This window comes from Balaenoptera physalus, assembly GCF_965194825.1.
Source record: "Balaenoptera physalus genome assembly, chromosome: 14".
Taxonomy (NCBI): Eukaryota; Metazoa; Chordata; class Mammalia; order Artiodactyla; family Balaenopteridae; genus Balaenoptera; species Balaenoptera physalus.
The window spans coordinates 57,803,764-57,816,082 of NC_138893.1; the positions used below are offsets into that span (position 1 = coordinate 57,803,764).

At 35.7% G+C, this 12,319-nt stretch overlaps 2 protein-coding genes across 3 annotated transcripts in view; one reads left to right on the forward strand and one right to left on the reverse strand.

Annotated features, from left to right (window-relative positions):
- The window catches only part of BTAF1 (B-TFIID TATA-box binding protein associated factor 1), a 102,126-nt gene that overhangs the window by 72,123 nt on the left and 17,684 nt on the right, over window positions 1–12,319 (reverse strand). For both annotated transcript variants that reach the window (XM_082423543.1, XM_082423544.1), the window contains exons 2-3: window positions 4,121–4,244; window positions 666–780 (exon numbers count right to left, since the gene is read on the reverse strand). In XM_082423543.1, coding sequence (XP_082279669.1) covers window positions 666–780; window positions 4,121–4,244 — 239 coding nt within the window. The remainder of the gene's footprint in view (window positions 1–665; window positions 781–4,120; window positions 4,245–12,319) is intronic.
- The window catches only part of FGFBP3 (fibroblast growth factor binding protein 3), a 61,623-nt gene that overhangs the window by 33,035 nt on the left and 16,269 nt on the right, over window positions 1–12,319 (forward strand). The window lies entirely within an intron of this gene.

A 12,319-nucleotide genomic window follows, 5' to 3' on the forward strand; every position in this document is an offset into this window, starting at 1 on the left:
CATATGATAAAAGTCATGTTATCAAAGTGACTTGAAAATGAAATGCATTTGCACCATATTAAATTCTCACTTAATTAAAATGTATACCTTTATCAATTTATAAAAGCATACATTCATTTTTAAATGTCATATATAATAGGCAGTCAGAAAACAAGTAATTTCCACTAAAAGACATCTAAAAGACACATAAAAAAAACTAAAGACTGACCCCTCCAAATATCCACACATAACTGTGCTTAAATTTAGTAAACAATTACACTATTTTCCCAGCAACAATAATAAATAGACTGTTACAAATATTTACACTGTATTGATTTCTTTTTTTAGAACATAAATCCTTGAGGGAAGTAATAATCTCTAAATCAAGCATACTGTAATTTATGTAATCAAGCATACTGAGTAATTTAAAATATATGTGAGATAATGCAACTATACTCCAATAAAAATTAATTTAAAAAATAAAGAAAAATAAATCAAATATATATGAGAAAACATTTTGTTTGTCTAGTATGCTTTTTAAAACATGGTGAAAAAATCACCTTATTCAATATTATTTCCTGACAAGACTGCACCTAAAAGCATGAAAATTAAGTCTTTAAAAGTGAAATTGCTAAAATATAAAATGTGTAGTTTTTACTGCAAACTACTTTTCCACTTAAAAGCACCTTGTTTGGTTCTTGGCATTGGATTCCATTCAGGTACATTTTTCACTATAGCTTCAACAGCTTGTCCTGCTGCAATCCGAGTATCCCAATTTGTACTCCTTAAATATATCAACACCTTAAAAAATTAAAAATTAAATAGTTATATAACAAAAAATTTTGTTTGTTCAAAGTGGCCAAAACAGAATGCTTAAGTGCACTTTAAAAATAACATAGTTTTTAACATTCTAAAAAGCAAAGTGCATATTATTCATTAAGTCCCATTACTTAATACAAGAGTTATAAAACTAGTAGAAAAGATGAGTTCAGCAAGAGAGCAAGATGTAACATCAATATACAAAAATCAACTGTATTTCTGTACACTTTCAACAATCTGAAAATGAAATTAAGAAAATAATCTCATTTATAATAGTATCAAAAAGTATAAAATACTTAATAAATTTAACAAAAAAAAGTACAAGACTTGTACATTGAAGACTACAAAAAATTCAGAATACTACGGAAAGAAATTAAATAAGACCTAACTAAACACCTCATGTTCATGGATTGGAAGACTTAATATCGTTAAGATAGCAATACCCCCTAAATTGAATACAGACTCAACACAATTCCTATCAAAATCCCAGCTGGATTTTTTGCAGAAATTGACAAGTTAATCCTAAAATTTATATGGAAATGTAAGGGACCCATAATCACCGAAAGAATCTTGAAAAGAATAATAAAGTTGACAGTCTCACAGTTCTTGGTTTCAAAACTTACTACAAAGCAACAATAATCAAGACAGCGTTGTACTGGCAGAGGACAGATACATAGATCAATGGAATAGAATTTAGAGTCCAAAAATAATATTATGTGTCTATCGTCAACAGATTTCAACAACAGTGCCAAGACAATTCAATGGGAAAAAAGGTTTTTTTCAGCAAATGGTACTAGAGCAACAAAATAATGACTTAAAATCCCTACCTCACACCAGACACAAAAACTAACTCAAAATAGACCAGAAGCCTAAAAATAAGAGCTGAAACTATAAAACTGTTAGAAGAAAACATGGGGATAAACTTTTGTAAACTTGGGTTAGGCAAAGGTTTCTTAGATATGATCTCAAGAGCACACAAGTGATGTATTTAAAAAAAGAAAAAAAGATAAATTCGGCTTCATTGAAATTAATAACTTTTGTGCTTCAAAGGATACCATCAAGAAAGTGAAAAGACAACCCACAGACTAGAAGAACATATTTGCAAACCCCATACCTGATAAGGGGCTTGTATCTAAAATATATAAAGAACTCCTACACCTCATTAATAAAAGAACAAATATCCCACTTAAAAATGGGCAAAGGATCTGAACAGACAGGTCTCCAAAGAAGATATAGAAATGGTCAATAAACAAATGAAAAGATGTTCAACGTCATTAGTCATCAGGAAAACGCAAATCAAAACTACAATATCACTTCATACTCACTGGTACGGATATAAACAAAGTCAGTTAATAGTAAGTGTTGGCAAGTATGTGGAGAAATCCAACCTCTCATACATGCTGTTGGGAATGTAATATGGTGGAGCCAGTTTGGAAAGCAGTCTGGCAGTTCCTCATAAAGTTAAACACAGTTACCATATGATCCAGCAATTCTGCTCTCTGGTATACACCCATGTATGAAAACATACATCCACACAAAAACTTGCACAAAAATTTTCATAGCAGCTTTATTCATAACAGGCCAAAAAGTGGAAACAACCGAAATGTCCATCAACTGATGAAGAGATAAATAAAATGTGCTCTATCCATACAGCATTATCCATATCCATACAATGGAACAATATTTGGCAATAAAAGGGAATGAAAAACAAAACATGCTACAATATGAATGAACCCTAAAAATAATACTTTAAGTGAAAAAACCAATCACAAAAGGTCACACATTTATATAAAATGTTCAAAATAAGCAAATCTACAGACAGAGAGTAGGTTAGGGGTTGCCTAGGACTGGCTACGGGAGGGGGAGTGACGGAGAGTGACTGGTAATAGGCATGAAGTTTCTTTTGGGGGTGATAGAAATGTTTTAAAATTAGATTGTGGTGATGGTTGCACATATTTGTGAATATGCTAAAAATCATTGAATTGTGCACTTTATCTGGGTGAATTGTATGGTATGTAAATTATATTTCAATACAGCTGTTTTTTAAAAAATAAAACCAAAGGCAATAGGAAAACACGAGGGCAGAGAGGGCATAGGAGGTGAGAAGGTGCTAAAAACAAACTGCCTCTTTTGGAATTACTTGATGGCAGCCATATGATGGGGTCTGAGTTAAGAAGACCAGAACTCACTTAGAAGTCTGGAAACCTTTTCTCAGTTCAGCACAAGTTAGTCTTGTTCATTGTTTCCAGTTTCAGCTCATTCAGTCCTCCATCTCTTCCCTTGGGATGAGAAGAAATGGGTATACCTCTCTATCCCCACACCTTTCACATGAGTATGGTATTGCCTCATACGCACCCTTCTCCATTCTGAGAATATGGAGCCTGTAGATGTCAAATCACTATCTCTTCATTGACATCTTGGTTAGAAAGTTCTGATAGTATCTAAGTGGGGAGTGCGTTGGAATGAGAGTCGCTGTTAGCCCCTATGATAGGAACAATAGAGTGCAGGTTTGTGTATGATGACAAAGGGCTTAGAACGCCTACTCATAGGAAGCAGGGAGGGACAAATCAGAATGAAAGGATGAGATAAGACTGGTGGGAACAGGAATATACTGAGTCTTCCAATATCTGGGCTATCATACTGCTTCCCACCTTATCCTCTATCCACTGCTCCCACCCCCCTAAACACAGATACAAAGCACTCCTGTTTTTACTTTGCATGCCAGAGAATTAAATACATGGAATTTGCTGCTTACTATCATACAGTCACAATTCTACAAGCCCACAGAGTTCAGTAAAAATAAAGCATTTCTTAGGGAAAGAACATGGGCTAGGATTATGAAAATACTTATCCACCAAAGCAGAAAGCCTCCACTTTCAAAGAGCTAATAGCTAAGAACGTAACAACTAGCTTCTCATATATTTCCACCATTACCCATGAGTACTCATCCATTTGAAGATCGCCAACTAGTATAATTATTAGCTGCTAAGAACAAGTTAGACCACTAAAAAACTAGATTAACAACTTACTTTGTTACCAAATTGGATCAGATTCAAATTTGTGCCACAGGCCAAAGGTTCTATATTGTCAAATCCCTTAAACAAACTTGACGCAAAAAACAAAATATTTTAAACCTTGTGACAAACAAAAATGGCAAACATTTTAAAATATTTGGAGAAATACTGAGATACTTAATGGAATTTGAAGACCACAAAGTGTCACTAATAAGACAATTTCTTTCTCTACTTTTATGTTCCTGCCCATGGATAAATTTCTACAATTGTATTATACTAAAAGAAAAAAAAAAAAAAAGAGTTCTTACTTTAGATAAGAGATTATTTAGCTCGTGGGGATGAAGCTTCACCACTTCTCCAAGTTGCTGTGCAGCAGCTTTTCTTGTAACTGGAGTAGTGCCAGTATCCAGTAAGATAAAAAGACGGTCAAGCCTAAAATAACAAAAATATAATGCTTATTCTGAAATGTTTCTTCATATGTATACGTCTGAGTCAGTAAATGCACATATTAAGCACCTATGAAGAAAGATTTATGGTAGGGTCACAGGAGATAATCTAACCTCTACTCATAAGGAACATGCTATGGAGGTGGAGTGAATGGGTAAGGCAAATACACAATTAGAATATAGGGTTCAATACAGGTACTGTACATGCATGGACACATACAATAAGACACATGTCAGAAAAGACATACAAAGTGCTTTGAGGAGTGGGAATGGAGGCAACAAACACTACATCCCCAACTGTATACTACTGAGAAGGCGTTCTAAGAGAAATGGTGGATGAGCTGGACCTTAATGGTAGAAAAAAATTTCAATACTGGTGGAGATGAGGTGGTAAAAAGGAAAAGGGGGAGAAATCTGGAAGAGGGAATAAGAAGAGAACAGCAATAAGAAAAAGGAGACTGTATTTAGGGAAGTGAGTAAAACAGCCTGGTTGTAATTCAGGGTACACTTAAGAGAACAGTGGAAGATACAGCTAATATTGTGGAGACCCTTGAATTATAGCTCAGCCATGAACGTCTTGGGTCAAGAAAGTGATGGGACTGGAGCTATGCTTTAGAGAGATTAGTCTGGCAGCAGTGTGAAGCATGAAGTAAAATGGAAGAAAACTTTTAGAGAACTTTCAGACCTGAACTGCTATCTAAGACTAGAAAGAAGTTGGGGAAAATGCTGCAGAAGTAAAACACCACGGTATAGTAATTCCATGAAACGTCAAGGAAATGAAAGGATTCTGAGACTCTGAATTTTAGAAATGAAGATATCATTAAAAGATATGGGAATAACTAGTAGAAGAAATGTTATTGAGAAAAGATGACAAGTTTATTAGTGGCAGGGACAGGAAAGCTGGGGGAGACCAAAAAGGATAGCTGAAATAGAGATCTGACGTTCAGGAGAAAGTCGAGACGAAAGGTATATAGATATATGAGTCATTTGTATAGAAGTGACAGATACAGCAATAAGATCTCTGAGGAAAGAGTCTGTAAAGGTAAATAGCATAATGGGACAAATTCCAGAGCCACAGCCTCACGATTCAAATCCCAGTTCTGCCACTTATCCAACAAACGGTTTGGAATAAAATCACAATGCCTTATACCTGGAATAAGTGGGGAGAAAGGGAAAACTGTATCCCTTACTTTCTGAGATACAGGAAAATCCTAAGATTTTAAAAAGGCAAAGAAACCAGTAACTACCACCAGCTGTCCACATGGTAGAAGGTCTAGCCCTTCCACCACAGTACTCATCAGGCTCAATGAGGCAAATGGATGCCACAGGTAATGAAAGGAAGGCGGCTTCATATCCAGAATAAATGGGTACTTTAAACAAGATGAAGGGTGAAAAGGGGCAAGGTTATATTAATTGTGCCCAATCTTATATGAGGGGAGATTTAGAGAATACACCTTTAAATGTCATCTAATGAGGAAAAGAAAGCAAGCAAGGTCCCAAAGTTAAGCATGAGCATTAAGTATTAATAGACTGCAAAGAGGCTCATATTTTACTTCTGGGATTATTTTTCTTTCACAAAGAGCTAAAAAATTAGAAAGCAAAGCTCTAAAAACCTTTTACGAGAAAATATAAAGCTATAAGGGGGCAAAGGAAATAAGCAGGGTTTTTCCTTCTCTTCTTACTTTTTCTTTTCGAAGGGGTAGTATTTATAAAACTAGCCAGTCACTAATAAGCACAAAATCACTGTAACTGGTAAAAAATATATATATAACTAAAATAGATCTTTTTCAGTCAAGAAGGCTAAGGGTACTACGAAAACTTTTCAACTGCTTCAGAACAAAACACTAAGAGGTGAGGTTCAAATTTTACAGTTAAGTGTATGTGTAAGAAAGACATATTTCAAGAAAAATATTTGAGGTAATTAAAGCCAGCGAAATAAAGGGGAAAAAAAGAGTAATACAACACAGTTTTTGCTTCCAATATACTGAATGGCACACAGTGATTTTATAGAAATTATTTCTAAAAAAACATGCAAAAATCAACTTATTTTATACACTGTGCATAGACACACCCCACCTTTTGACACAATACTTCTCCTTATCCATTCAGGGCTATCTAAATACTTGTCTTTACCCATTCACTCTTCAGGCCTTGCTACAGGATTTGGTGAACAGTGACTCACAGATAATGGGACAAAAGGGAGAAAAAAAAATTTTCTGACAGCTGGTTTTCTTAAAGTTCTAACACTAGGTCAGACCCCAAATCCCTTCCCCATAAAATGACTTCCCTTATACATCCCATACATAACCCTAAGAATGCTCTTTGACGTATTTTCATCTTTACAACTGATTGTGATGTTAAAGTTACTGAAACTCTCTCTGAACCTTCACAACAAATAAATGCCTATTGCCATGACTCTGATTTTGAATGCCTCTGCTCAATGAAATTTGCGAAAAGAAATTTTAAATAATCTATAAACAACTTTCTATCAAGGCAAATATTCATTTTAAATCTATATTCTATGGCAGGCAAAATTATCCAAAATTAAATAAGTTTTATTATAAAAATTATGTCTTAGGTCAAATTTATGTAACAGTGGACTTATATTTGATATGATGCATGCATTCTTTATAACAATATCGGGCTCTCTTGTATGTGTACAGTTCACATAAATCCAGGACTTTCTTACAGGAAAACAGTGGTAAAATGGTAAAACAAACTAGACTGGAAGTTAGGAGACAAAGCACTACTTTTGTCACTTGTTAGAAGACTTAGAGAAGCTCACTTAACTTTGCTTAACCTCTTATTTTGTAGGGTTAAACTAGATTTAGCCATATTTTATAGCTTCACATCATTGCATTTGTTTTAATAGGTTTTGTTCCCCTTATATACCATAGTGTTTGTCATATCTTTGACTTATTTGATGCAAAGTTCCCTAGACTGCACCTCTGGAAGGACTTCAACTACCTCATAATTCCCTTTTTTTTTTTTTTTTGGCTATGCTGGGTCTTCGCTGCTTCACACGGGCTTTCTCTAGTTGCGGCAAGCAGGGGCTACTCTTCGTTGTGGTGCGCGGGCACCTCATTGCAGTGGCTTCTCCTGTTGCAGTGCAAGGGCTCTAAGCACACGTGCTTCAGTAGTCGTGGCGCGCGGGCTCAGTAGTTGCAGCGCACAGGCTTAGTTGTCCTGCAGCATGTGGGATCTTCCGGACCAGGGATCGAACCCGTGTCCCCTGCATTGGCAGACGGATTCTTAACCACTGGACCACCAGGGAAGTCCCCATAATTCCTTTTTTGATGATGGAGTTTCTGCTTTTGTGACTAAAAGCAAAGCTGGCTGCAAAATGAACACTCTAAGAAGTGACAATACTAACCTGTTTATAAATGCATGCGTAAAAAAGTTAAAATAAAATTGACAGTTTTCCCCAATCATTTCCACTTTCCTCAAGTCCCAGTTGCCATTCCCTATTCCTTAAAAAGGAATGGACTGAGTAGATCTCTAGATTATGGAACAAGAACTATCTCGTTCTCTACTCATTACCTCTAAAGGTCTTTACACTTATCCTCTTTCAATTTCAGATGAAAAGACAATCCTCACTCTTCTTCAAGACTTACATAAAGTCCCACTATTTTTTTTTGTTACCATCTCCTTCTACCCTCATTCAATTATCCTTTCTCCAATATCTTAAATCACTGCCTTAGTAATCTATTCCCTTCTATCTTCAAACATCCAGAGGTCCATCTTTAATGAGAAGATAAACTGCTTGACTTCCATCTTCTAGAACACTTTCTTTTTGCTGCCAAGCATCTTGAACAAGTGCTTAAAATCACTTCTTTTATCTCCTCACCATACACAATTTAATCCCTATAAATCAAGTTTCTATCCTTCTTTACTACTAAAATAGCACACCTGAAGGTCACCAATGAACTTCTAAGCTCTAAATCTAATGGTTTGTGTTTTTTTCTGTAAATCCAATTTTCATGAATCTTCTATGACATGTGATTTCAGCAAGTACCCCATTCTTAAAATATTTTCCTTCCTAAGTGTTCACAACATTCTGCTACCCTGTTCTTTTCTGAACTCTTAATTCTTTCTGTGGTTTCCCTACTCTTAACACTCTTAATATGAACATTCTCCTAGATTCAATCCTTGGCTGCCCATCTCTCACCCATTTCTCCTGTAGGAAACTGTAATTTGGTTAAACTATAACACAGTAAAAATAATCCCCAAACCTAGCCCATTTGGGAGCTCCAGTGCCACACTTTCAACTGCTTGACGAGCGTAACTCCATACTAATATGATCTCGTTGCTAAATTTACTTCCTAAAGCACTCTTTGATCAAATTATTACCTTACGCTAAAACTTTCAATGGCTCACCCTTACCTACCAGATAGTAATCAAAAACAAAAAAGTATCTCCCAAACAGGATCCATTTTGGTTTCCACAATTTTGTCTAACCTGTTTCCTCTACTTGGAATGTCTTTCTTGGTCCAATTCTTCAGCTAGCTCCCACCCATCAAGATTCAGTTCAAGTCCTTTACCTTCTTGAAACCATCTCAGACTACTATACTATTACATCCTCTTCTAAAATCCACAGGGATTCTCATCTTAAATAACCATTTTGGCATTTTTTGGCATTATTATGAATTCTTGTGTCTTTACATTAATTTGTCACATGTTGTCTTATGCTCGTTAGGCTTCACCTTCTTCAATGATTCTTTTTGTCCCCCACAACACTTTGCACAGTGTCTTTGCAGTGTCTTCGCACAGTAGTCAAATATTTGTTGAATACTTGGTATTTACTGTAATTAAAATTATAGATAAAGAAAAGTTCAAGTTTCTTGGGGACAGGTTTAAGCACCATTTTTAAGCAAAGAAAGAGGGTGCTATATTACAAATTTTTTTGCTTCCTTCAAGAAATATCCTTAATCTGTCATAGCTATATTACATAAAAACAAGTTATAAAAATAACAGAAGTGATGCTAAGGCAATGTTTCAGTAAGTGAAAAGACGAACACAGCAGTACTTTAGCAATCTGAACATCACGGCAGTTACACTTGCTCCAAAGAGCAAGCCGAAAAAGACTGCGCAGTAGGCACTGTATTCCTTCAATAATTTCTACCCTTCCTAAACTTTCCTTTAGTCCTCTGCTACCCAGCTTCATTAGAACCATATCCTGCTCAAAGACCTTCGACTCCTCTCTAACCTAATGCTGGCTCTGCCTCACAACCACACAGTTCCTCCTGCCTCTCCTTTCTTCAACGTCTTTTATCCCAATGCCATGTCATGTCAGCTCTGCTCCCTCACCAGCCAACTGCCCTGAGGGTAGCAGATCAGCTCACCCTCTCATCCAATTCCAGGCCTGTTTATTCTCACATCTCCCACCTTTTGATAGCCAAATTTGCCTCCCTGAATAGAGGAATGGGGACCCAAGAATGCTTCTTTAGTCCTCTTGACTCAAAGCCCCTTTTGGAGTTCTCCATTCCTCTCTCCAGGACAACAGAGTAGATGCCACACAAAAGGAAGAACAAAGGGATGTGCAGACCAGGATCTCACAAGAGGGCAATCTGACCTATTACTCCAAGATAGCCAGCTATGAGGCAAGCAGGGTAAGCACCAGCGCCAGGCCACAATGGAAAAGGCTGGTATAATGAACTGGTAGGGGACAGGGAAAGGGCATGAGACAGAGTCAGTATTATGTTGGAGGGCAGACAGGGCCCTTGATGAGGGAGAGGTCTGAAGGCTAGGTGATCAAAAGAAAAAGGAAGTTAAAAGAAGGGCTGACTGAGGGAACACAGTACTTACCACGATACTTCTTTTGGCTAAACCTTATGTTGCATAACAGATAATAGAAAAAAATGGCATTCTTCATTTGCCGAAGGATAGACAGATGGAGGAGAAAGAGGTAACAGATGTCAAGCTGAATGGAAGGTACCAAAGACTGTAGACGAATAATTTTAATAAAACATAAGGCAATTATATTTGACAGTATCCACTGGTTATGAATCTACTGATGATGATAATCTGGCCCATTTTCAATTTGGATTTTAATTCACAGAAATAACTATAAAAGATATGACTCATGTTTATTTTACAAATGTGTGATTTCAGAAAACTGCTCTAAAGGCTGCCTAGAGGGAAGAGGGAATGGGAAGACGTGTGTGGGATTAAGAGACACAAACTACTATGTACAAAATAAATAAGCAACAAGGATACATTGTACAGCACATAATAACTTTAAATGATGTATAATCTATAAAATACTGAATCACAATGTTGTACCCCTGAAACCAATACGTTGAAAATTAATTATACTTCAATTTTTTAAAAAATGTGGTTAAAAAAAAAAAGACTGCCTAGAAAAAAGGAAAGTACGTGGGAGTTTGTAGAGGCCATGCTGGCAATTGCGATCTAACTTCAGCTGTTTGCATTATGATAATTCATAAAGTAAAAATATAAAAAGAAATCATATGCATTTTGAACTATAAAACGTGTCCTAGATTACTACTTCATCATTAATAAACATATATATATATTGCATTTCTACTCCTAAGCCATTTGAGGATGAAAAAAAGTATAAGATATAACTTCCTCAATCTACTTCCAATCTCAATATTCTCAATAAATTTAAACACTCTGAAAATTTATGGAAGGTCTACTGGCAGAATACCTCACACGGATGGCTTTGTAATCTTAACTAAAAGGGATTGGTCAGTGAAGTTTGTCCATTTTGTCATACATTTTTTACATTTACTATTTGAAGTTTTACTTTTCTGTGTTACTTATGGAATAAGAAAATAAATAGCTGATATGAACACTGTGCTTAGTCCTACATAATATCATTAAGCAAGGAAGTTATGGTCAAAAGAAACAACTTCCAAGAAATTGTCTAGACTGATGTTTTAAAATGTATGCCTTCTAGTGCCTACTGTGGGTTATTTGAAACTATGTTATGTTTTTTAAACAAGAAAGTAGATTAATCTGAAATACCACATAGGACACTAAGAACAAATATGAAGATGTGAAACCACACCAAAGCCAGGTGCAAGGGCAGGTGCATGCTAGATAATTTACATTCCCCCCACTCCCACTCTAGAACACAAACTCCATGAGAAAGGGAACTCCATTTTTGTTCTTTGCTGTATCTCCAGCACCTAGAACATAAAAAGCACTCTGTAAATACTTGTTAAATGAATGCTGAAAAAGGACAACCAAGTTGCGTTATTTCCTTCAGGCCATTTTTTTTTCTAATCTCCGCCTCTTGCATGACTTTATCTTAAAGACAAAATCTAGGTTTTGCAGGAAAAATATCTGTGGTTTTAAAACTTCATTTGAAATTATACACTTTAAAACGGTGAATTTTGTTATGTGTATAGTACTTTGAGAAATAAACTAAAAGGGAGGAATTTACCACAGGGATTAAAATGGATACACTTACATAATGCCTCTTCCACCTTTCCTAGCTTTTTGTCCCTACATTTTTAAAATAACAAAATATTTGATATATTACAATTTACAACAGTGCCTTCTGTCAATCTTATAATGGATAGAAATTAGCAATAATGGAGGAATAGGCCTAGCAAACATAAGCAACCTGTGCTGTCCTATAGGTAAGATTATTTTAGCATTTTCCCTGTCAAGAGCAAGGACCCACTGGAATTTGCCCCAGCATCATGAAACCTCCTTTTACTTGGCAGAATAGGCCACTGAGACAATGTTCCTCTGAAGTATCATCAATGCAGAGAGAGAATTATCAAAACTGAGCAAAGTTCTGCTCACATGTAGCAATTTGTTTCTTCCATAAGAGGGTATGTTCCCTTTTTTTCCCTGAATCTTTTCTGAACACTGCATCATTTTTAAATGCAAAGAATATGTGTCACAGACTTAAGGCATGACTTCTAAAACAGTCAAGTCATAATTACCGTCTCGACATTTTAGACATGAACTTTATAGCAGAGATCACTCAAGAAAAATTCTCTAAATTATATTTTTACATTTTCTCTATATGATCAAGGAAAAACTAAGTTCATAATAGCTAATCAATGCATAACAACAGTCAAT